Genomic DNA, 26,216 nt, shown 5'->3' on the forward strand with positions numbered 1-26,216 from the left:
GGTCTTAAGGAGCAGGTGGTTGGAGCAGCTTGTGAGGTCCAGAGTGGCCCCCCGGGTCCTCGAGCACTAAAGGCCATGTTATGTGCTCTCCAGGGTGAAAGGCTCTGGGCTGTGGACTTCGCTTTTGCCTCCTGTTTGAAAAACAGTGAACCAGACTGCCTCGACCAAGAAAGCCCTCCCCTGGGAATCGGATGCTTGGAAAAGTGCACGAACTATTCCAGGCCTTTGCAGAAAAAGTTAGCCTTAGCAGGAGCTCCTTCAGTGGGGCTCTGGGTTTTAATCTCCTCCCTGTTCCCAGAGGCTCACCCATGGCCTGACACTTGGTAAATACTCCATAAATACTTGTGAACTGACTTCAGTTAGTTTCTGTCATCAACAGTCATGTGCTGGGCACAGTTTTGGGTCCCTGGTTAAGACGAGGTGTCTAGAGTTTGTATAAAGGACCGTCCCAGCTCTGATTGGAGTCGAGTTGGAGAATTAGTCCAGGCACAAGAGATGACACTTGCCAATGTTTTCATTGCTCAAGAAATAACACAGGCAGTAGGAAGCACCCGTGTTTGGTAAAAAGGAGAGCTCCACCGAGGCTGTGACATCAGGTTCAGCGTTTCTGATTGGTGGGGATTGGGCTGTGCCTTTAAGGAAGTGGTAACAGTCAAATCTATCAAGTACCTCCTACCCTGTACCGGTGTCCTTTATGTATATCATTAATTCTCACAGCATTCAGGGAAATGTTATCACTGTTTACGCAAAGATGAGGAAACTCAGGCTCAGAGGAGTTAAGCCATTCTATCCAAGGCCACAAAGCACTGATCAGGACCAACGGGTTTCTAATGCAGGCTGGTCTAACTCCAGAACCCATGACCCTTCCACCACCCACTGCCAAGGAGGAAAGACCTCAGACCTTATCAGGTATCTCTCTTTGGGCTTAATTTGAAGCAGCTTCCAAAGCAGGCTGCTACTGCTTCTAGGAAGAAAGGGCCAAGTGGGGGAAAGCTGGTGGCCTCGGATACTCTGGGCATGACACTAAACAGGGCCACAGGGTTACTGGGAGCAACCCCAAGACTGGCCAGCTTGCCGCCACGAAGGCAGGCTGGGCTGAGGTGTGGGCCAGGGCACGACTGCTGGACGAGCTCCCAGGGCACAGCAGGTGAGCGGCATCCACTGCCAGGCTATGAAAGACTCGACAATTTCAAATCTCATTCTGTGAGCGGTTTATAAAGAGGCCAGTGATTCCAGGCTTGACATGGAAAGATGAGATCAGAATGGGACTTTAGCAAAGCCGTGCAGGTGGATACACAGTACCGTGGGTAAGTACATGAACAAACCATTTCGGGTTGAATCCTGGCTCAACCAGCTAGTAAGCTGGGTGAAGTCACCTCCTCGTGGGTTCCCCACCACCACAGGGTTTTTGAAAGATGCTTAATGAGTTACTATATGTGAACTAGAACGGCACCTGGAACTCGGAGCACATATATATTGGGGTTGCTGTCTATTCTTCTGCCAGCAGAACTTAGCAAAGTCATATACTCTTAGAGTTGTTATCAAGGGTTCAAGTCTGATTAAGCGCCCAAATGAGGCTTAAGTGGACATGTCTAAAGATACTGCTGCTCCTTTGAAAACAGACAAGTCCTTATTGTGTTCAGAATAAGGCTTACGAGTCAGCTGATGAGAGAGATCTTCCAGCGCCTCCAGCCAAACAGTGACCTCTAGTGGCGGTAGTGCTTATTACTACCTCGTACTGCAAACTAAAAGGCCCCTGTCGGGAAAGAACAGATTGTCAGAGTACGGAAACTATTATATTATAATCCGTGAGGGAGGGAGGTTGTCCTGGACTGAAGGACAGTTGTTCCGGAAATTTCAGCCATGTGAAGCCCTAAGAACTGGCACTGTAGGCATCTTGACCTTCAAAAGTCACTTCATCCCCTCTAAAGCCAGTGCTGATGAGAAAGCCCGAGAACTTCTTTACACTTCCAGAGAATGTACAAATGGTGGAATCGTTCAGTAAATCACACATGTGAAGAAAAGTTTTAAAATGTTCATCTCAAAGCTTAAGGGGGTTCCCATTGGCCACATTTGGGATAATTTGAACAACAAAATACATAACGATAGTAATGAATTACAACCCACAAAATTAGTCCATTTACAAATGAAGAAATGCTCTTCCTTCCAGTGAGACTCTAACTAATACATGTAGAAGGGATGATGTTATAGAATTAGAAAATTATTTTATTTATTTTGGCTGCGCCTGGTCTTAGTTGCGGCATGCAGGATGTTTTAGTTGCGGCATGCAAACTCTTAGTTGTGGTATCCATGCGGGATCTAGTTCCCTGACCAGGGATCGAACCCAGGCCCCCTGCATTGGGAGCGCAGAGCCTTACCCACTGGTCCACCAAGGAAGTCCCAGAAAATTATTTTCAGTAAATGTTTCTGGCAAAAATCATCAATGGATGCTAAAGTTAGCAGGCAGAATTATGATGAAAATATATGATCTTAAAGTATCTGATTAATTACAAAGGTAAAAATAGTAACATTTAAGTAGAGAACACTGGCAGACACTACCTTAACACAATGATCAAAGCTGACACCATCAGTAATGGCACAAATGGACATGATATGCCTCCTAAGAGGGTGCACTGAGAGGACACTCACTTCTGCTGCATCAAAACCCAGATCTAACCACAAGGAAATACTGGAAAATCCCCAATTAAGGGACATTCTACAAAACCACTGTTTTAGACCGGGTGGGGGGTGGGGGAGAGGGAAAGAATCTTATAGTGATGGATTGGAATCAGAAGTTTCATACAAAAAGGTGTAGAAACAATGACACCCCAATAGCCAGAATTTGGTCCCTCACTTAAAGGAACCTATACTTCTTAGAGGAGTGGCTCATTCCCAGGTTGAAAGCAGAAAAAGTACCGGGTGAGCCTGGATAATCTTGTTGTACAAGAAAGTAATGTAATGCCCCAAAACAAATGGGGGCATATTGAAAGGTCAAAGGAGCTTCCACTGGCCTAATTTGGCATGATTTCAACATCATAATGAATAATGATAGGAATGAATTATAACACATTGAATTTTAAAAATCTATGAATCCATAGATACTTTAAAAAATTAAGGAGGTGGAGGGGCTTCCCTGGTGGCACAGTGGTTAAGAATCTGCCTGCCGGTGCAGGGTGACACAGGATTGAGCCCTGGCCTGGTAAGATCCCACATGCAGCAGAGCAACTAAGCCCGTGCACCACAACTACTGAGCCTGTGCCCTAGAGCCCAAGCTCCGCAACAAGAGAAGCCACGGCAATGAGAAGCCCGTGCACCAACCACAACAAAGAGTAGCCCCCGCTCGCCACAACTAGAGAAAGTCCATGTATAGCAGCAAAGACCCAACCCAGAGGAAAAAAAAAAAATTGAAGAGGTGAAGGGAAAGCTCTTCTTTTCAGAAGAATAAATGTTTAAACAAGCTAGAATTGGAAAAATCATTCTCCAGCCAAGGCCATGAATGGATGGTAAAGCCACTGGTAAAAACTCTCAAGGAACAGGACTCAGTCTTCATGTATAACCCCACAGAGTACAGGTTAAAGATACCTTTACAGTGAAGAAATCTGGTAGACACCATCTCGGTCAAGTGATCAAATTTAACATCACCGATAGTAGGACGAATTGACATGTGCCCTCTTAGTGATACACTGAGAATATGCAATCATCTATATAGTATGTATGCTTCACAAAACTGTTTAACATGAATCTAATCACAGGGAATTTTCTAGATTAATGTGGCCTAAGAGATACTCAACGAAATACAATAGATAATCTTTGATTGGATCCTGGATCAAACAACCAACCCACAGTTATACAGGACATTACTACAACTGTCTGAAGAATTGAAACATAAACTGTGTATCACATATCAGTGTTTAAATTTCCTGACCATGAGCACAGTTGTATTGTGGCTATGTAGGCTAATGTCCTTGATCTTGGGTGTTACATGTGAAGGTATTTAGGGGTGAAGTAACTCAAATCGTTCAGAAAAGAAAATGAAAAATATGTGTCTACACAGAGATACATAGAGATACGAAGCAAGTGTAGCAAAACATCAACTATTAATGAATCTTAGGTAATGAATAGAAGGGTAGTGCTTGTACTACTCTTACAATTTTCCTTAAAGATTTGAAATTTATCAAACTATCATATTGGGAAAAATAAAACAAATCTCCCCCAAACAAAAATGTCAAAGTGATGAAAGACAGACAGGAACTGTTGCAGATGAAAGGACTAAAGGCATCGTGTGATTCTAAATTGGATCCTGGACCAGGAAAAGGACATTGGTAGGAAAATTGGCAATATTTGAAAAATGTCAGTGATTATAGTTTGGGATCAATTAAGTTAATTTCCTGACTTTGATAATTATATTGTGACTATGTAAGAGAAATGTCCTTTTTTTTAAGGGAGTATGCACTGAGATACTTACAGGTAAAGGGACATCATGACTGTAACAACTTCCTCTCAAAAATATCAGATCCATTACATACACATACACATGTGTGTATGAGGGAGAGAGTGATAAAGCAAGTGTGGTAACGTTAATATTTGGGAAACCTGGGTGAAGGATATATAGGAATTCTTTGTAGTATTTTTGCCAACTTTTTTATGTCTAAAATTATTTCAAAATGAAAATGTTTTTTAAAGTGTTTCCAATTTCTTTCAACATTTTTTTTCTTATGTCCCTGTAGTGAGTTGAATAGTGTCCCCCCAAAATTCACATCCATGTAGAACCTTAGAATGTGACCTTATTTGGACATAGTGTCTTGGCAGATGTAATTAGTTACAATGAGGTCATGCTAGATTACGGTGGGCCCTAAATCTAATGACTGGTGTCCTTATGAGAAGAGGACACATACAGAGAAAAAAGCCATGTGAAGACGGAGGCAGAGAATGCAGTGACACAGCTACAAGCCAAGGATTGCCAGAAGAATCTAGGAAGGATTCTTCCCTAGAGTCTTCGGAGGGAGCATGGTCCTGCTGACACCTTGATTCCAGTCTTCTAGCCTCCAGAACTGTGAGGAGGAAGACATTTGTTTTAAGTCATCAAGTTTGTAGTAATTTGTTGGGGCAATCTTAGGAAAATAATAGCCACCCATCTGCTTAAAACGGCTCTCCGGTCTACAAGGCACCTTATTCTGGCATCCCCAAGCCTCTGATGATGTTAATAATGATAATACCATTATTTATTTAACACTTACTACAAGCCTAACACTGCACTAAGTATATTATATGCACAATTCCTTTAATGCTTATCTGAATACAGCCGGTTCAACGACTAATTCACGGCTGGGAAATGGAAGCTTAGAGGGGTTAAGTAGTATGTGCAAAATTAGACAGCAGACCCTGGGCAGTGTGACTCCATAAGCCTCACCATTTCTGCTCCAATATTAGTTCATTATGCCTCACATGAGCCCCTCCTGTCAGAGCCTAGTGTGCCCTCTTGGGCACACTCTAAGCTGCCCTGAGTCTATAACTCGAATCTTGCCTCGAGGTTGTACTGCCTCTTCCTTCTTATCCTTTTAAATCCTTCCCATCCTAGGCCCAGCCCATGCTCCCTTATCCTCTATGAACTTTCCAAGGCGCCTAGGCCACAGCGGTTCCTCTTCCTTTTTTTTTTTTTTTTTTTTTGTGGTACGCGGGCCTCTCATTGTTGTGGTCTCTCCCGTTGCGGAGCACAGGCTCCAGATGCACAGGCTCAGTGGCCATGGCTCACGGGCCCAGCCGCTCTGCGGCATGTGGGATCTTCCCGGACCAGGGCACGAACCTGTGACCCCTGCATCGGCAGGCGGATTCTCAACCATTGCGCCACCAGGGAAGCCCCTCTCTTCCTTCTTGAACTCAGCCCTCAGTGTACTGCTTGCTTGGACCTAAAATATACTCAGGATTACTTTGGATGTTACTTGGCTTTTAAAAAAATTGTTTGTCTCCACCCAGATAGCAAGTATCCTGCAAGCAGGTATTAATTATATGCAGGTTATCTGCCACATACCTGAGCATCAAGACTTTCGCTGCCCTATTCCTCTAGGTAGAAACCTATCATGAAAGCTATCATCAGGTGTATATGCAATTACAGTAGAAACTTGACATTTGCAATTTGACTGAAGTTTGCTGACTCTCACTTTCAATCGTGTATAAAATGTAGTCTGAAGGGCTTCCCTGGTGGCGCAGTGGTTGAGAATCCGCCTGCCGATGCAGGGGACACGGGTTCGTGCCCCGGTCCGGGAAGATCCCACATGCCGCGGAGCAGCTGGGCCCGTGAGCCATGGCCGCTGAGCCTGCGTGTCCGGAGCCTGTTCTCCACAACGGGAGAGGCCACAACAGTGAGAGGTCCGCGTACCGCAAAAAAAAAAAAAAAAAAAAAAAAAAAAAAAAAAAAAAAAAAAAAAGTTGTCTGCTACAACAAAAAGACTGCAAATAAATGCTGAGGAGGATGTGGAGAAAAGGGAACCCTTGTACAGTATTGGTAGGAATGTAAATTGGTGCAGCCACTGTAGAAAACATTATAGAGGTTCCTCAAAACCTGAAAATAGAACTACCACATGATCCAGCAATTCCACTCCTGGGCATGTATCTGAAGAAAATGAAACCATTAATTTGAAAAGATATATGCACCCCAGTGTTCACAGCAGCATTATTTACAATAGCCAAGACATGGAAGCAACATGTGTCCATCAACAGATGAATGGATAAAGAAGATGTGACATAAATATATATATATATATATATATATATATATATATACACACACACACACACACACACAATGGAATACTACTCAGCCATAAAAAGAATGAAATCTTGCCATTTACAACATGGATGGACTTGGAGGGTATTATGCTAAGTGAGATAAGTCAGAGGAAGACAAATACTGTATATCACTTACATGTGGAATCTAAAAAAACTAGTGAGTATAACAAAAAAGCTTCACAGATGTAGAGAATAAACTAGTGGTTACCAGTGGGGAGAGGGAAGGGGGAAGAGGCAAGACGGGCAGCGGATTAAGAAGTACCAACTATTATGTATAAACTAAGTAAGCTACAAGGATATATTGTACAACACAGGGAATATAGCCAGTATTTTATAAGTACAAATGGAACGTAACCTTTAAAAATTGTGAATCACTGTGTTGTACACCTGAAACTACATCAACTATACCACCCCCCATATATATGTGTATATACATACATGTGTGTGTGATATTGTCCAATGAATGAAACTTGGTTTATTTGAAAAAGCCCCAAAAAAGAATATACTTTGAGCGGAAAATCAGTTTTGTAATTTAGGGTGGAATACTGAGCCTCGGGCAGCTTAGCGTGATGGTGTGCCTCGTACTCTGTTCAAAGATCCGATGTGTCATATGCTCTATGTAGAACCAGGAAGAATCCACTTGTGGAATTTTTCTATAAGTGCTCCAGCAATGAAGCCACTCGAGTGAGGAATTCCAGTTTGAAAAGGTAAACCACATTATACTGCGGGTTAACTAGTGGAGAAATGTTGGGCACAGTAAACAATCTGATTTTCAACTGACCCAGGAGCCTATACAAACAATGCCACATTCACAGATGTGGGGATTCATATAGGTCTTGGATATCTTTCGAGATGTCGGGGGTCTACTGCAAGGTTCAGGCAGATAACATCAGTGAGCAAAAGGCATAGGATCCAAGAACGGTACCACCATCCACACAGTGATAAATGCAAACTGATACCTGCTTCGCTGTTGCAATTGAGAGGGAGTAGACAGAACTGTAACACACTGTAGTGTGCACACCCCAACCAGAGGGCTGCTTGGTGCTAATCAATTGTTGCCTTGAGGGATTGTAGATCTCATGTATTCTAATTTTTAAAAAAAGTTGGAGGTCTAGGTTTTTATGTATTTCCAATTAAAAAATGTTAGCAGCTAGTTCACTAAAACAAACATTGCACAAACCAAATACCGGTAGCAAGCTGAGATTCGGCCCATGGCCCACTAATTGGCTACCCCTGGGCTGTAGTTTTATCTATCTGCCCCCTTTTGTCTGTGAGCTCCAGGACCCTAGAACCTGGTGAAAGGAATATACACATTCACTGAAAGGCAGTTGGAATAAGAACATGCACTCAAACTTGAAAGATGAGGGCTTAAAAGTCCCATTCAGCAAATCAGTGTATGTGAAATTCATTCATTCCTCATTATTTATTGCATATCCTAGTGCAGGCCAAGCACTGTTGTAGGATTAGGTAAGGGCCATACGGTAATGAATAAATCACATTTCTGCTGCTCTCTTGAAGCTTATATTCTAATAAGAGAGTCAATGATAAAGTAAAATAAGGTAATTTCAGATAGTGGCGAGCATTATGAAAAAGTTAATGTTAGCAAGGAATAGAATGTTGATGGGGGTTGTCAAGAGGGGCTTATTTCTGGAGAGATGACTCTGGAGAGGGGACCTGAATGAAGCCTATCACACAAGATATGGAAGAAAAGCATCCCAAGCAGGGAGGACAGCAAGTGGGAAGGACCAGGAATAGATGTGCACATTTGAGGAAGAGGAGAGGTTGGTTGATCAGGAAGAGGCTGGCAGGGGTCAGATCACATACAGTTGGAGTCAGGGGTTTGTAGAGTGAAATGAGAAACCACTGCAAGTTTTATGTATTAGAACAACATGGGATTAATGTTTCCAATACATCATTAGCTACTGTTTGAAGGACCGTGGCAAAGACGTACCGATAGAAATGCTATTACACCTACTATTGAGATGACAGTTGATAGAGGAAAGGAATTTGATGACATAGAACCAGGCAGGGTAGGAATTTCCTGTCCTTAGAACTAGGTTAGAATTATCCTGAGCAGAGGTGGCAAAAGCAGAAGGGTCAAGAGGACAGCTGGAATCAAGGAGGCTGGTGTTTATTTCATGCTTTAATTATTAAAATCTTGTACTGTTCAGATTCAGAGCTAATCTCAGTAAGGCAGCATTCTGAAATAGCTGTATTTTGAACTGTGTTCATAGAAAATGTAGAATTCAAACTTCTCTAAGTAGTTAGGTGCTTTCTAACATGAATTGTTTGGGTTGCAGGGTTAAAAATAGAACCCCCTTATGTCTTAACACACATACTGTGCACAATGCTGGGAGGTAAGGGCCAGTTTGCAGACAAGAGGTTAAATAACTTGCCACATCACCTTAGAAGAGGAATAACTTGAATGCAGAGTTGACATGGAAGCCCATGTTCCTTTTATTCCAGAAATGGACAAAGTTCAAATGGTTACAAAGTCAAACTGTGTCTTCCAGCTACAGGAGTGGCCACTCTAAGGGACACGAGGGGATCAAGGCTGGACCTAGAATTGATCATTACTTTTGGAGCCAAGAGGTGGGTACTCGACTTTCCCCATGAAAGGGCTTGTCTTAAGAATCATTAGCACGAATACTAAACATCTTATTTGTAGATTTACAGCTGCAGCAGAAAACAAAGGTGAGCGGACAGACACAAATGGGGCGCATACATACAAGGCTGTTGAGGCACAAGCAGTAATGTATTAACATCAGGAACTTGGTGAGATACCTGGTGAATGAGGCCGTAATTTAGTACGTTTCAGAATAACACATAGCCTGGGTTCCCAGACTTCTGAACTTCAGTAAAAAAATTAAAGTTACCAAGCCTTGAGATCTACAAGGACAGAAAAATGTGTTCAGGGACACCATAGGGTTACAATCAGCCAACCCAGAATATGGAAAATTCCAAGACAAATGACCCAATTTCTTTAAATTTCAAGGAAAAAAAAGATGGACAATCTGTGATTTAAACCAAATATAGACCTTGTTTGAACAAACCAATTATAAAAACAAATGAGATAGTAAGGGAAATCTGAATACTAAGACATTACTATTACTCTAAGTATAACAAAAATATTATGGACGTTTAAAAAGTCCTTACCTTTTGGACTGAAATAACGTGATGAAATCATTTGTCTGGAATTTTCTTCCAAGTAAGGGTGGGAGGTGGAATGGTGAGTTGGTGAGGTATAAACAACCTTGCCTGACCTAGAATTGATCATCACTTTCAGAGCCAAGAGGTGGGTACCCGACTTTCCCGGTAAGTCTGAAAATTAAGTTTTTCAATTTGGGTACAGCAGCGTAAGGTTGTCACGCTCTTGACAACCTAGAAAACTGATTCAGTAAAGCACAAGACTAAAATGAGGACACAAGGAAAAGTTATCACCCCAAAGCAACGTCTGACATGCAACCCTCACCTCACACGCAGATGTATCCTCCATATCCTCCATCTTCACAAAACCCCTTCACCCGCGTACTATTTCCAAACAAGGATAGGCTAGGTAAAAATTTCTACACTATTAGGAATTCAGGATTAATTTGTTAAACAGGGCCTTGACATTTGCCTGTGCCTTTCTTCATGCCAGTCTTGTAAAGGAAAGAAACTAGAGGCAGTTTAAGCTCTGCACAAATACAGTTCAGCAACTGTATCATAAAAGCACATGTAGAAAGAACACTTTAAATAACTGTTTATCCTTCCAGAAGTTGCTCATTCATACTAGGCCATGTTAGTCTTTATAGTCAGAAATGTAACTGATTAAGTATCATACCCGACATTTTTATATCCAAGTGAATCTTGTCTCCCTGTGAGGCTTTCTACTTTTTCCAGCCCCACTGCCCGCCATTGCTGAAACGTGTTCAGAAATCTTTGGAATCCTCTTCAGAAGCTGTAACTATTCTTTTTAAACATCCTTAGTGGCAGTGAATCTTCATCTCTTTGTGGGTGTATTTGATTTTTTGAAACAGCAACAAGTCATTTGGAGCCAAGTCTAGTGGACAAGGTAAGTAATCAAGATGGGTAAAAATTTTAATGGAAAATTTTAACTATAAAGCAATATTTATTATGGCCTTTATGATCTCTAAATTGACTTCTAAAATATTGGGGAAATAACTCCATGTGAATAATTCTAAAAATATTATTTTGGCTATGACTTCTGGCTTTTTTTCTTTGTGGTCAGACTTGACTTTAACAGCCAGCCTGGGGGGGTGGGCAGCTCACCTTATTACTTAGTTCTCCTAGCTTAGATAAAAAGCGTCACTAAATACCTCAAGAAAAATGTTAACGTTCAATAGTTGTCTCTAATTTGCTGTCATGTTGAAAGTTCTGGTTTGCTCACCTTTGCAATAGTACTTAAAACCGACTTAAAATAACCTTATGGTGCCATTTATGTGCAAATCAAGTTTTGACTTAGTTTCATGCTATAATAAAACATTTAATGTTACACTGTTGGGCCACACCCATTTGCTTTTTCCATATACACAGAGAAGATTTCTACGATAGCTCCCAATGCAGGTAAGAATTACATTTTAATAATCTCCAACTTTATGTAACGGAGGAAAGAACAGGTCTGTCAGAAAATCAGTACAGCCATTTTACTATTAAAATTTTTCTCAATAATTTATTTAAATAAGATGTATGAAGCTGTTTAGAAAAACAAGATTTGTGTTTTATTTCCTTGTAAAAATCTTTACACATGCAGACAAACCAGTGTTAAGAAAGTATTCACCATCATTTAAACAAATAACCACTTAAATAGAACAGTGTCTGCAATTTCATCTGTATAAAAATAAGATACATTTTTACAGAATTCACTCTCCAGTTCTTATAGCAATAAACAATACACAACTATAATAATTACAATTGAACCTGACAATGGTTTTCAATTAGATACTGCTAGGGCATTTTATGTGCAAAAAAAAAACCCAAAAAAAAACCATAGTTCTTTTCAAAAGAAAATGTCCTCAGTGTTTCTAGAGACCTAGAGTATTTTAAGAAATCAAATCCTAATCAGTTTGCTTTTAATGTTTGTTTCAATTATGAGTCCATACATCACACTGTAGATAGCGAAAATCAGAAGTTGATGCAGGCTCAAAGGAAGAAAGTCAGCGCCTGTGCCTGCCATGTCCTGAGCGACTGCCACCATGGTGCTTGCCTTTGTGAGACCTCTCAAAGGAGCGAGATCTCTCACGCCTGTCCCTATGGTGTCCCCTTTCATGCCTGTGTTTCTTGACAGCGTCTGAGTGATCCCGAGACTTGCTCTGAGATCGAGAACGAGACTTTTTCCTTTTATGACCATGTCTATTTGAACTTTTTAAATCATCTCTGGTATGCTTGGCTTTAAGGTGAGGAGAACCATGATTATGATGTCTTCTTGGGCTTTCACTGTGACTGCGGGACCTGCTTCTTGATCTCGAGCTGTATGTTCCAGATCGACTCCGCCTATTATTATAACTTAGATAATAAAAATTTGATGTTTAGATTCAGTTTCTACTGGGGACGGATTAGTTTTGGTGGTGCTCATCATAGCAGGTTCAAAACAAAACTATTGAATGGTGTCAGTAACAGGCCAGACTGAAGACTTTTATTGTACTTCCCCACCCCTTGCTACCTCTCCTCCAGCCTGTTCACGAATCAGACAAATCTTGAACAAATTTACTATATGTCTATATTCCAAGGAGGGGAGTAATTAATTTTTAGTGCCCTAGATAGCTATTTATTGAATTATCTCCCACATGCTCAAAAGAACCACTGAAGAGCCATAAGTAGCTAGCCATCTAATTATAAAGCTAATTAGCGAAGATTCTCTGGCTATGGCTGTCCTGATTATTAGTTATTAATTAAGTGGTCAGCCAGGCCCTATACTTCACAAAACGTGGACAAAAACAGAATATGCCCTACATACACCACCACAAAACAAAAAAGCCACATGCCTACAGAGCGTATTTACAAACTCATTTCTCACAATTTACCTCATATTAAGCCTAAATCTAGCCTAACTTTGAAAATAGTCTATGTGCAATTTTTTTAAAAAGCCAGAACCTTTACTCCAAATAAGACTGCTTTCCCTAAGAGAGTATTTACTTACTGTCTTCTTGGAGTATGTGATCTAGAACGTGATCGTGTTCTTGACCTCGATCGACTTGCACTTCTGCTATTTCTACTTCTCTTGCTGTCTTTTCTTACACTTAAAAAGAAAAACCCCACACAATATTTTAGTTGCATACTAAGTACGTTAGAAATTAAACGCATAAAAAGATTCCTCGGGCCATTTTTCTAACTCAAGTATACTCACCCATTATAAGGGCTTTTGGAAGCCTGTTGTCTATCCTCAGGTTCTTTTTTGACTGTCTTCACATTAATGGAGATCGGCGACTTCTCTTCAGCTTTTACTTCTCTTGGTGATGCTGTTAACAAAACAAAACAAAACATAATAAGGCATGTTAACTATTAGATTTTACAGAGTGCCAGTTTTGTTTCTAAATGTGACTCCAAATACCATCCAAGTGTCAGTCCTCAGCTGGCTGTCATGAGAGAAAACAGTAATAGTTTCTTAACATCTTTGTTTCTATGCAACTGTTAAGTGCTAAAGCTTTCTAATAACCATACATCTTCAGTACTCAAGTCATTTCAATCCTGAATTAATCTTACATGGTTTAGAGGCTGGAGAAAATCCACCAAGGGTTGAAAGGGCTGGAGTTCCATCGGGATTCAATCCCTTTGCTTTTAATTTGGCTTCTTGTAAGGCCACTTTTCTTTTCTCTACTTCTTTTTCCAGCAATTCATAGTTTGGCTGTTGAAGGAAGTGGAGTTAGTATTTCTCAGAAGTGTAGATTCTTAGCAATGACAAAATATTAACACAAACACTAGTAAACAGAATTACCTTTTTTCTGGTATAAAGCCTGAGAGTTTCTATGCAGATTTCCTGGATCTCCTCTTCAGTAGTACCAAAAAGAAGAAACCAATGGGGACGAGTTGGCAATGGAATCTAAACCATAAAAACACAACAGTTTAGATGAAATTTTCAGTTTTTATTAGGAGAACTGATACTTCTTGTGATTTATCCTACAGGACTATAGAATATATATATCAGGCTATATATATAACCTACCTGAAGAGCTCTAGCTGCAAGGTAGATGCAAGCACATGCTATAGTCTCTGGTTGAAATCGAACAAATACATTGGTTCGAAGACTGTCATTCATATAATTCCTGAAAAATATTTCAACCATAAGCTTTGTATGTAAACCAGTTCTTCTGAAGCTTACATAAAATTGGAGACTCAATCTACTTTATTCTTTTTTCTTCTCATATTTTCATCTTCAATATTCTAGCATATAACAATTCTTAACTCAAAAATCAGTAAGAGATAAGAATTTAACACTAGAATCATTCTTCATGTCTCCTATATATAAGCAAAGTCCTTTAAAATAATTCCTTATTATTCCAAATAGAACGTAAAGTTTTTAAAAACATTTCTATGAAAAGCAATGGAAGTTAGTTCTGACATGACTAGTTTCAGAAATAAACCACTCCAACAATACTTCAAGCCATTAATTACTGACCATCTCTCTCCTTTATCCACAATGAAAAGCAGTGTCAATCAAGTTCTTTCAAAAACTCAATACTGTGAGAGGGGTAAAAAAGGCATTTTCAGTAAGCACTCACCAAATTATATTAAGAAAGCTAAGTAAGCTACTTCAGAAAACCTAGGTTGGGAAGTGAAGAGCAAAAAACACATACAACAGCCTTGTTTACATACCTTTTTGTGACTTATAAATAAAAGCAGTAACTACTTCAGTTAATAAATTACTGGACTTTTATATTAGTGAACCCTCCCCACAAAATTCCTAAAGTATTAAAGAAATTTTACAAATAGTTCAAAAGGTTAAACTAAAAGACTATTTCTTAAAATTCCTTACCCATGAAAACAGCTAAAAATCTGTTTTTTATAGAACATATATTAAAAAATGTCATGCATTTTATAAAAGTAATGAGACTTTTCTAGTATTACTAATATTTATTGAGCCCAAAAAGAACCATGGCAGTCATAAGTCCAGAACATAAGAATTACATCACTTAAGTACTGCACATCATCAACAGTCTTAAGACAGTAGTTGTGGCTGAACCACGAACTCCTTGTTTTAACTTTAAATAAGCACTGCAAATCACACAAAGTAAGTTCTAAAGTGCTATGTTAATATTAACATCTCTTAAAAATAAAGTACTTCTTCTAATACTATTGCCTCCAATAGCCCAGCAGCTATGAATTCATCAAGTATGGTAATGGTGCCATTTTAAGCTGCCGTCTCCATTGGTAGAATTCATGCTATACATACCAAAAAAAATAGAAATCTAGTCAAACTCCTAACAAAAATCATTTAATTCATAATGGCTGGACAACAAATCTATCAAAAATGAACTATTCATTTTGATAGTTACAGGTATACATTAAATACATAGGCATGTTGAAGAGTTACTTCTAGAAGCAAATATACAAATCCTTTTGACACCCCGACAGAACTAGAAGATGCTGCCAGATGGATATGGACCACTTCAGTGAATCTCGGATGAGAGCTTGCACTGGATTGGCTGGAGAGCAGGGCAGCCAATCAGGCCATCCTGAGGTCATGGGCTGAAGTGCAGAGGGCAGAGTTCTATGACTTACCATCATGGACTACCCTTTAATTAAAGAGTAGAAAAAAGAACAAAGTTAAATTGAGTTCTCCATTAAAAGTAATTAGTCAAGCCAAGAAAACAGGAAGCAGAAATAAGCATTATTTACCTTTTCATTAAAAAACAAAAAAACAAAAACCACCAAAACAAACTCATCTCATTATTTTGGAAAGGGAAAATGAAACTTACTTTATTTCTGCTTCTGTTTTCCTGGCTAGGAAAGAAATGTAAAAAAGCAACTTACCAGGCAGTTTGAACCAGGGTTTGATTACGTTCACATTCTAAGACTTGTAAATACATAACAATGATCTGAAGGACAAGGGAAAAAAACTCAGTTTAGCATACTGGTGGTTCTTTCAGAGTACAGAGTTCAATGAACGTAAGTAACTGAAAATGTTAGGTGCAAGTTTTAATTCTTCTACGAACTGTATAAATAATACAGACCAACTAAGATGTACCTGAGAGTCAATGTAGGTTATTATGCTACTAGAGTTCATATGGAGACGTAATGTTCCAAAATTGTGCAGGAAAAAAAATGGAAGTTAAATCAGTTAAGAACAGTATCTAAGTTTTATGTGACAGGAAATGATTATTTCATTAATTTCCCAAGGTACAAAAACCCTAGAGACTGCTATGTTTTTAAAGTTACACAATGGGTATGATACATATTATATACAACTCAGAGTGGGGAAGTAATCAAACACTAATATTTCTACAGTGAAGTTTATCACACTGAAGTATGATAAATTTAAAAACTCATATAAATGAGTTTACCTCAGTTCTGATCTTTCTGGACCTGTATTATCATCACTCTCATTTTACAATTTTAGAGATGTAGAATCTGAGAAACAGATATCTACCTAGGTCACACAACTAATGGCAGAAACAAGTTTCTATGTGCAGATGGTCCTGCCCCCAGAGCACTTGTTCTCTTAACCATCGCACTACGGCTTATGTTGAGCATATGGAAGCCAAGAGACACTGGAGAAACCTAAGAACATTCAATAATGCTAAAAGTGAGCAGCCACACTCAGCATTTCACCATGCAACAGGGTAGCATACTGTCATGTACTTCTGCAGATACACATATTATTTATTCCTTGGCTAATATCTAAAAATATCTGTTTTCTAGGTATGGAAACTGGGTTACCTCAGAAGCAAAAAGAACAAAATAAAGAGTAAAGATTTGAACCCAAGTCTTTTCAACTCCCATTTTACTGATAAATATCAATATCCAAAAAGTTGTTTACAACCAACTCCCAAATATAAATTCATGTAAAATAAAATTTTAAGAAAAACCCTAATACTTACGAACGTAATTTCTGTATTCTACAACTCACCTTATGGGGATGCTTGACATGAACACAAAATCCCAACTCCTTTAGCACCCTCCTCTCTGCCTTGATAACTTGATTTTTGGTGTTAATGTAGTTCTGATCAAGGATCAGGGGGCTTGGAGTCCTATAGTTCGTAAGAAATAAAATCAAAACTGTTTTGCACATCCAAAAAATTTTATTTGTGGCATCTCCATTTTCCCTTCCAACCAACTATTGGCAACAGAAACCAGCTTTTTAAACTCCTGCAAACAAGTTAAAAGCATTAATCTTGTGCTGTCCAAGTTATGCTAATTAAATATATACTTTCTAGACTCAGTTCCTAGTTTACTAACAAAACCCTACAATGAAAAAAATTCACTCTAATGCTCTTAGATACATCCTTGTTGATTTTTTTCATCCAGATATTTTAGGTATATATATTAGGTGACAGACGGCCTGATTTATTTCCACAAACCTCGTTAGTCTCCACAGTCTCCAGGAACAAAACTAATGTGCTCTTGAAAATACGTATTATAAAGGCCTCGTAAGATTATAGTGATTTTACTCATTTTATAAAATATCAACTCTTGGCTAATTTAAGGCCAAAATTAAAATTAGGGGAAAAAACAGTGGGTAGCTAATTCAGATTGCCCTAAATGGGCAATTTGTTTAAATAAACTGATCTAAGAATCTCTGTTAAAGAAAATAATCTGGGAACTATAGATTCAGCTCAATTACCAAAGAAATGTTTTAAAAATCAGATTTAAAATTCGAAGTGATCAATAAAAACCAGGCCAAAACTTGGTCAGAGTTGTCATTATTAGATAGTAACTTTAGTATGCAATGGCAAAAGAGATGGGCAGACCAACCATAATGAACTAGAAGAGTACTCAAGGTCTCTGTGCCAGACTAAATTATGATAGCTTCAAAAGTTATGATGCAGAAGGTGATGTATCAGTGGTTCAATGCTCTGGGGAAAAATGCTTTCAACTAAAACATCTTTAAGTCTTAAAATTGAAAACTAGTGTCTTAATGAGAAGTCTGTCAGGACTTAGACTTTCACTTTAAAGCCTATAAAATATCCCAATGTCCTTCATTTGAGACATTCTTAGATCCAACCAACAAAAAATATGTTTTTATTAAGACCCTGATAAGGTATGTATCTGGGTAGAACAATTAAATACTTTTCCCCATACTCAATTCATTTTCAGCCAAAAGATTCAAGAGCTTTTGCCCTGGGCAGAACACAACATTTTAAAAGACAGTCATTCTGAACATTGTCCCCACTTATAACTCATTTTACCATGCACACCAAATCCAGAAAAATTTAAGCCCATGTTAGCCAAAAACCTAGAGACCCATTTGAAGATCAGAAAAGAATCTGAAATAAGCTTCATTACCCTGTAGTGATATGCTTCCAGAGTGAAAACAATCAGCTACCATTCTTTCTTTTTCAAATTATAAAACTAGAATGCTTAAGTATTTTTAGTTATTCTATACTATACGATTTCTATCAAGTTGGATATAAGACAAAAGTTGGCAAAGCTGACAAGGTGGGAAATAGCATGTTAACAATATTTAAAATGGCCTTCACTCAATTCAATTCTTCTTACAGCTTTGAAAGGTGTGAGAAATGCGGCCAACAATTGGGGAGGGAGCTGATTTCTAATAATGAACCCATTTTTATCAGGACAAATAGGCTACAGGTTCACTGTTCTTTGGAAAAAAACCAAATTTAACTCAAATGAAAACAATGTATGTATGAAAACATATTCCAAAGATCTTAAGGTTTATGATTTTTCAGATGTTAAAACAGAAAATTTGGGAAAAAAAAGTCAAATCTACTTAAAACTAACTGATGGACTAGTTATCTGATGGCCCTTTCATCAGGTATTCATTAGGAGACAGAATACCTCTGGTGTTATAGTTGAGCATCACCTTAACCCTTAACGTGCAACTCAAACAGTAAACTGCACCATTAGGATCCTTATAAAATTATTATAAAAGCAGTTTGTCTCATTTTTTTCCCCACTTTTGTTGAACAAATTCATTATACCTCTTACTAAACTTGCTTTAAGAGTTGATTTCAAATTCTGTTAAAATTCATTTTTTTGCAATCAACCAACTAAACATTTGAATTATGGCTATTAGTCCCAAATCAGGTTTAATCATTAATTCTGCTTACGCAAATTATTTCCCATCCATTCTGCCGCAATCTTTACTTTCCCATTTTTTTGTGTCAAAATCCCAACATTAAACCAATTAAGGAAACCAAACTACTATCTACTATAATTCCACTAAGTATGCAGCTTATTGCTTAGGCCTACTATTACCTGTAGTCTTCAAAGTTAACTTTGTAGGTGTATAATCTGATACCTTCTTTTTGCTCAGAACTGGTTTTACCTCACAAATCAAAGAAGGCTCGATGAATATATAATTTACACTACTAACAAAGACTATTTTGTATCAGAAGTAAAAAAAAAAAAAAAAGTGTCCCCATATAACAGCAGTAAAAAAGATACAAACTGCCTAAGCAAATGGTTTCTTTAAAGTATCAACTAGTACCTTATATGGTAACAAGTACATCAAATTGAATTAAGGCTTACTAGAATTTCTTCCTCCCCAATTACGTAAACTTTCCTTTCAAATAAAAGTCTGAAGAGGTAACATTTTAAAATGTTTTTAAAAGAAACCATCTGTTCAGAAAAAAATTTTCATGCTCAAAAAATACCCAAACCTAACTCTACCTACCTCCTCTGCTTTTAACTTGGTCAGATTTTTCAGATTAATTTATATGAAAAAAAGTATTTTCTAATTTTAATCTTAGTATGAAATTCTGGGTTCTGGTCATTTGATGTTTATTATCTGGTCTCTTAGAATAGCTATTTTTCCTTCAACATGATCTTGAAATACAACCATAACAAATTTAGGAGCAGATCCAAACATGGTTTGTCTCACTCACGTGGTACAAAGGACCAAGAAAATGAAGAACAAGTTCTTTAAGAGACTATACTTAAACGAGATCAGTTTACAAGAAGGCAGACTGCTACTCAACCTACAGAAATTTGTAATTCCAACCTCAAAAGAACGTTCTTTCTTTGGCAGTGTTTAAACAAACACTTTTAGAGCCACCAAAATAAACTGCAGAAGGCTGGACTAAACGGCAAGATCTCTTCCCTCCCAACTCTAATCTATGATCTATATGCATGTTAAAAATACCTCACCATATTCACCAATGAGTGGGTTGCACCAGGCTTCGAATATTTGTCTTCTTTTAGAGAAGCCTTATAGTATGAAGGTAGGTGCCTTAAAACTACATAAAACTCTTAATTTGCTGGGAGTATGCTACATCTCAAAAGCAAATTATAATTGGAAACTACTGAAAAAAAAAGCAATCTTACTTTTAAAATTCAGCCATTTATTCTGAGCTTAAAAAACCATTCTCAAACTACAAAAAATTGAAGAGAGAGAGAAAAAAAAATCCAGGATGGGGCTTGGGCGTTAGTTCTTTCTAAAAGCTCCTCTGGTGATTCTAATACGTAGTCAGGACTTAAATACAGTGACCTAAAGTCTATAAAAACGATGCCTCTGTTATTAGCAAGATCACACTTCAATTTAAAGTTACTCATAAATTAAACAGCACCATAAGACAAACTGATATATAACTTTACCTAACTAAACTGTGATATTGATAGTACTTTCTAATTACATTAACCTATGCAAAAAATTACTAAACTATCGTTCTAATAACTTGGACAGCAAAGACAAACGCTTATAACAAGAAACAGGAGTTTTTCTAAATGGTTCACCAGTGGCCAACCTGTTAGTCCCCGATTCCAGTGACCTATTCTCAGAGCACTGGCTTCTCCTTGGGGATTTTCGATACTTCACTCACTGTTGCCATGACGACAGCTTCATCGCTATGTACCACTCCACATCACCCAGGCTTTGGTAAATGTAGCTGGTCGCTGTATAGTCGGTTGCAAGGGAAAAAAGAGTTGAAGTTAATAACATATACAAGCTACCTGTCTGAGTAAACTTGTAATATGCATAGAACACTTTTACATCCTGCCTTAAAAAAAAAAAAGACTTCCATGCAATTAACAACTCCTTTTAAATTTCATGCTATAATCAGACTTCTACGATTGAGACACAATTTCTCTGCGATAATGACCAAAAGGAAAAAAAAAAAAAAAAACCACAGTTACATCAGACACGACAGTCAAATTAGGTGAGATGTTTTAAATTCCAAGGTTTTTATAGTTAAGAGGACCTACTCTGAAATCAAGGAACACTACTCAAAGAAAAATTTCAAAGCAGATAATAATAAATGATAATAATTAACTCAATAGTCCAAAGAATACTAACAAAACTATTTCCTTTAAGCAAACACAGAATCCTTTGACGAAAGATACAAAACCTTTTTATTAGTGTCATTTTGTTTAAACACCCTGAAGAATCACTTAAATCTAAATATAAGTTTTAGCTCACACCATGCTAAATACCAATTTGAAAACTTCGCAATTTTTAGGGATTCCTCAACTAAGAAGCTAAAAGACATTTTAAAATGAAAACTAAAAAAATCAGTCTATCCCTGGAAATGGTTACAGTTAATGACAAACGACGGCAGAATAAAGAATGTAGAAAACTGAAAAATGCTGTGAAAACTATCTGGGTATTAATGTTTCAGATTTTAAGGTTACTATTGGCTTGTCTCTGAACAATTCCATTACTGCCAACTTACAGACTCAGAAAATAAAGACCACTCACGTAAGATACTAATTGGGTACTAACCGTTACCCAACCTCAAAATGACTTAAAATCCTTTTATAACTAGCTTCCTTTCAAACTGAATACAAGTTTACCTAACATCACAATTCCTTAAAAAGTGAACACAAGAACTAATCTACACCAAGTATATTCTTTTGTAGCACATACTAGAGATCATCTATAGACAAAAACACTGCAACTAAAACTTTTTGGTACTGCCTCACACGAACACATGAAGTGTTACCAGGTATCCACGACACCTAAAAGACAACACTATTTTGGTCTCTATTTTCTTACAAGATCAGATAAATAAATGGGCCTTATCTAAATGCAATCCACTCACTGAGACGGTCATCTGACCAAAACAAAATACCTGTTTAATCCCTTTGACTCCAAACTTTATCATCCTGCAGTCCTTTCAGATCCGGTATTATAGGATATATCGTAGTTCAATGTTGAGAAGTATTCTAACAAAAACCAACCTCAATTGGTAAGGAATTAACTGGGACTTCCCGTGGAAAAACAATCTACACAAAATTTTGCCACAGAATTAACTTGAACTGCAGTGTTTACACTTCCAGCCTTCAGTCTTCCAGAGAAGGGAGGGGAAAAATAACTTACAGAATACACTCACACTTGAGTCAAACGTATCCCCTTTCTTGTTTAATCTTAAACCACAGGACTGGCTTCACAGCACTGTTAGGAATGTCCATAAATGCAACTGCCTCTACAAACTTTAGATAACTGGTTAATTGTGATTTTTCAAATTAAGTATCAGCGTATTCCTATGTGAATTTTAACACCTAAATTAAAGTTAGTTTTCCCTTGCATCGGTTTTAATTTGAGAGGAAAGAATGTTTTGATCTGATGATTGGTGCACAGCACAGCAGTATCAAGAGATCTGTGTTCAATAATGCCAATCTTACCTTTTTCCTCTTAACTGGCGTAGATGATGAAATACATTAATCACATCTCTTATTCTTCTAGGTGCTTCTTCGATTTTTGATGCAAGATTAATACATGCCATGGCAACAATCTGAAAAAACCATGATCCAATAAAAAGTTGTTAGATTATGGCACTACAGAGTACTGCTAGAAAAAAGTACCCCTCTCAAAGTCTAAGGAACTTAACTTGTTGAAAAAACTTTAAGACATAGCTAGGAACTTTAGGACCTTTGGTGAAATGAAATCGCAGTTGACATTTCTAAGCCATAGAGTTACCGGCTATGCTAGTGTAATGCTTTCTTTTTATTGCTTAATCCCCCTTGTGAATACAGAGCCAAGCTCAATCTCACAGGAAATTTTGCATTTGGTTGAAAATTCTAATTCTTGATAACAGTGCACCTGGGCTCAGGATCCATCTTTTGGTTCTAAAACACTTTCCTAAAGTCCCTACTTCCCGGTGGGTGAGAACTAGATACAAAGGCCTGAAACTAACCACTCCCTTTCTGGAAAGACTGGCTGCTGACACCACGTCCGCCCTCCTTCCCATTTCCGGATGAAAAAAAATCCCCTTTCACCCGCCCCCGCTCTACTTACCTCGAAACTGTGCTTGACGAAAGATTTGGAATAGAAAAAACGATGAAACAACACCTGCCCCGTTGCCATCGCCACCTGCAGACAAGAGAGAAAAACGGAAGCGCAGGGGTCAGGCGGGCCCGCACCAGGCGCCGCCGCCATTTTGTGCCGCCGCCGCTCGCTCCCCTCCCCCTCCCCGCCGCGAACAGCTCCCGTCTCCGTCCTCCCGTCGCCCGGCGCCCTCCCACTCTCGGCATGCCCGGGCTCCAGCTGCGACTCGCGGCTGGAGAGCCCCAGGAGGACACCCCCAACCCGGCCGGGACCTGGCGGTACCGGGACGCAGCGGAGAGGGAGGCGCAGCAGGTCGGCCCGGGGCCGGAGCACTGACCTGCGGCAGCCGAAGGAGAATGCCGGCGGCCTGGATGAGCTCGCAGCCCAGGATGCGCAAGTCCGTCTCGCTGGGCAGGTCGAGCCCGTCCTGCATGGACGGAGTGGGCGAGAGACGCTCCTCCGGAATCAGCGAGTGGTCGATGGTGAGCGAAACTTCCGAGTACAGGCGGTCGCCGATTAGGATCCCTCCCGTCGTGGTCGTCGTCGTGGTCGTCGTGCCGGAGCTGGAGCCGCCTGCGCTCGGGGCGGCCGAGGAGGCGGCGGCGGCAGCGGTCGCGGCGGGGTGAGGCCCGGACGCCATGGTCTCAACGAGCTGCACGCACGCCCAACGCAGCCGGAACCCGGAGAGAGACTAACCAGCGTCCTCGGCGCGACGGATATTCCCGTGACCGCCGGGTTCTCGGCCGCTTCACGCAGCGTGCGCTTCCGCCCTGACGTCACCACGCCCCTCCGGCGTGCGCCAACTAGTCCCTTCAGGCCTCGACTGGACCCGCGGCGCCTCAACCTTGCACTGGCCCGGGAGCGGCGGGACGCTCGGGTGACCTGGGTTCCCTCTCCGATGGGCCTCCAGAGTGGTCGAGGAGGTGATCTATTTCCTAAAACAAGCCCAGGCCGCCTCGTTTGTAATATTTTTAACCACAAGTATAATAAGGGAGGCGAACAAGATAGCTTTACAAGATACCTTATCCCCAAGTTCGAGTCTGCAAAATTTACTGTAACTCCTGCGCGTTGACAACTTGTCTAGAATGTGCGTCCCTGTGCTCCCGTCTCTCTTCCTCTAACTTTTCGCATTTAGGTGGCGCAGTTTCGGCGAGCACAAAGGGAGGCGTTGGGTCGACCTTCGCCCACATTGGCGGGTGGAAGAGGCTACTCCGATGTCGTGTACGGACGAACTTGTAATTTAAAGTGACCCGCAAGGAATCTGGAGAAGGGTGCTTTACAGTATTTTTAGAAAACAGGAATGTGAACTACTTCGGCCCCCCACCCCAAAAAAACAAAAAACTCCCCGATGAGCGTGTGGTTCACAGGGGTTTTGAAGTAAGGCGAAGGCTTCGTATTGGCTGGGAGGGCGGCTGCTTTAGCAGCTTCGCTTGCGAAACTCAGGCCTGAGCCAGTGACAACGCCACAGGTTTCGCTAATCTGGAAAATCCCTAGTTTCCGAAAATAGTCTTAGGCCGAGACTTTACAGAGGTAACTTGATTATGCCTGGGGTCTATGTATTCCTGCGTGGTTACTCCAATTAGGTAGTATGGGAGAAATAAAATCTCCTTTGTATACATATTTTTCCCTCTGTGATATTAGCAGTTCTCCAAATTTCCTCAGAATTGAAGTGAAAATAATGATACTGATCCAGACTACTAGAAGCTAGAGTGGGAGGAAAAGGAGTAAATCTTGATTTACTCCAGCCATTTTTTTGTCCCTTGCCTGAACCTCGGAGACGGCCAGGGATGAGAAGTCCCATTGCCTTTCTCTTACATAGCTCAGTTATAAGGCTTAGTTTAATTATAGAAAATTGAAGCCTGGATCTATAGGACAAAGGGAGTTTGAATACATTGAAATATTTGTCAGTGACGTCACTAAAGCAAAACATATTCAAGGGACTTCCCTGGTGGTCCACTGCTTAAGAATCTGCCTTCCAATGCAGGGGACGTGGGTGAGGAACTAAGATCCCACGTGCTGCAGGGCAACTAAGCCCGTGCGCACTAGAGCCCGAGCTGTAACTACAGACCCTGTGAGCCTTCACGCTCTGGAGGATTTGGCCACAGCTAGAGAGAAGCCTGTGTGCCACAACGAAAGATCCCGCATGCCACAACGAAGATCCCATGTGCCACAGCTAAGACCCGATGCAGCCAAAAAAAAAAAAAAAAAAAAAAAAAAAAATTCAAAAACCTCATTTTTAAAAAGTCATTAAATCAATCTTACATCAGTATTTCTGAACTCTGGCTGCACGTAAGGATCTTCAGAGGAGCTTTTATTTATTTTTGGTCGAGCCACGGTGGCTTGTGGAATCTTAGTTCCCTGACCAGGGATTGAACCCAGGCCCTTGGTAGTGAAAGCACAGAGTCCTAACCACTGGTCTGCCAGGGAATTCCCCAGAGGAGCTGTTTAAAACATACTGATGCCTGAGTCTTACTTGTAGGGGTTGATTTTATTGATTTGGGGTGGGCCCAGCCAGTGCTTGAATTTTGCCCATCCTCCAGATATTGGAATGCTCAGCCAGGATTGAGAAACATTGCTCCAATAGAGATACCTGACCTCTCTGCATGTCATGTTCACCTTTCTGACTAGGCTGCTTCCAGGGAAACTTCGCTCTCCAATATTCAGGAGGGATTTAAAATGCTTTAACAAACTTTGAAATCTTTAAAAACTAATTGATGATATGCTGTTTTCCTGGTTCTGATCATCTAGTATGGTTGTGTAAGATAGTATCAGTGGGGTAAGCTTCAATTATTTCAAAATAAAGAGGGGAAAAGAAACCTAATTGGTGATATGCTTCATTGAAACATTGAGCTTCAGTGAAATAAATCACCACCTATATTTGTAATGACTTGAGAGTAATATTTATTTTTAATTTCTTAATGGAACATTTTTCTAATATTTAGAGGGTCTCCCACCATGCCTCTCCAACAGGCTGATTTGGTGATGTCTTGATATATTTCATAATTTTTTTTAATCTCTAGGTCTATGATTAATCTAAAAAAGTTCACAA

The 26,216-nt window shown here is 39.6% G+C and overlaps 1 protein-coding gene across 4 annotated transcripts; it reads right to left on the reverse strand.

The window, feature by feature from the left end:
* Nucleotides 1-1,195: 1,195 nt before the first annotated feature.
* Nucleotides 1,196-24,513, reverse strand: CCNL1 (cyclin L1). Of its 4 annotated transcripts, none has more exons than XR_010840651.1 (12): nt 23,505-24,513; nt 23,138-23,212; nt 22,525-22,634; nt 16,853-16,973; nt 15,757-15,821; nt 13,949-14,048; nt 13,721-13,825; nt 13,489-13,630; nt 13,133-13,244; nt 12,926-13,024; nt 10,610-10,828; nt 1,196-1,756 (listed from the first exon to the last, which is right to left on the reverse strand). XR_010840651.1 is itself a non-coding variant. In XM_067033902.1 (11 exons), exons 1-11 carry the CDS (start codon nt 23,805-23,807, stop codon nt 10,813-10,815), a joined length of 1,248 nt encoding a protein of 415 aa, XP_066890003.1. In that variant the 5' UTR covers nt 23,808-24,513; the 3' UTR covers nt 9,220-10,812. The 4 variants fall into 4 exon arrangements, 2 of the variants coding, with proteins under 2 accessions (XP_066890003.1, XP_058921577.1); XR_010840652.1 differs by lacking the exons at nt 1,196-1,756; nt 10,610-10,828 and adding exons at nt 11,488-12,291; nt 14,402-15,518; XM_067033902.1 differs by lacking the exon at nt 1,196-1,756 and having other exon boundaries at nt 9,220-10,828.
* Nucleotides 24,514-26,216: the final 1,703 nt, after the last annotated feature.

The sequence above is a fragment of the Kogia breviceps genome, chromosome 5, assembly GCF_026419965.1.
Source record: "Kogia breviceps isolate mKogBre1 chromosome 5, mKogBre1 haplotype 1, whole genome shotgun sequence".
Classification (NCBI taxonomy): domain Eukaryota; kingdom Metazoa; phylum Chordata; class Mammalia; order Artiodactyla; family Physeteridae; genus Kogia; species Kogia breviceps.

What these genes read in the sequence shown, in the direction of transcription:
- CCNL1 (XM_059065594.2), bottom strand. Translation starts at nt 23,807, where the DNA reads ATGGCGTCCGGGCCTCACCCCGCCGCGACCGCTGCCGCCGCCGCCTCC. An exon ending in GGCTTTATACCAGAAAAAAG is followed by an intron (nt 13,631 to 13,720) that starts GTAATTCTGTTT and finishes TTCCTTCAACAG; the next exon opens with CCAAACTATGAATTGCTGGA. An exon ending in TCACATACTCCAAGAAGACA is followed by an intron (nt 12,292 to 12,925) that starts GTAAGTAAATAC and finishes TTATTATCTAAG; the next exon opens with TTATAATAATAGGCGGAGTC.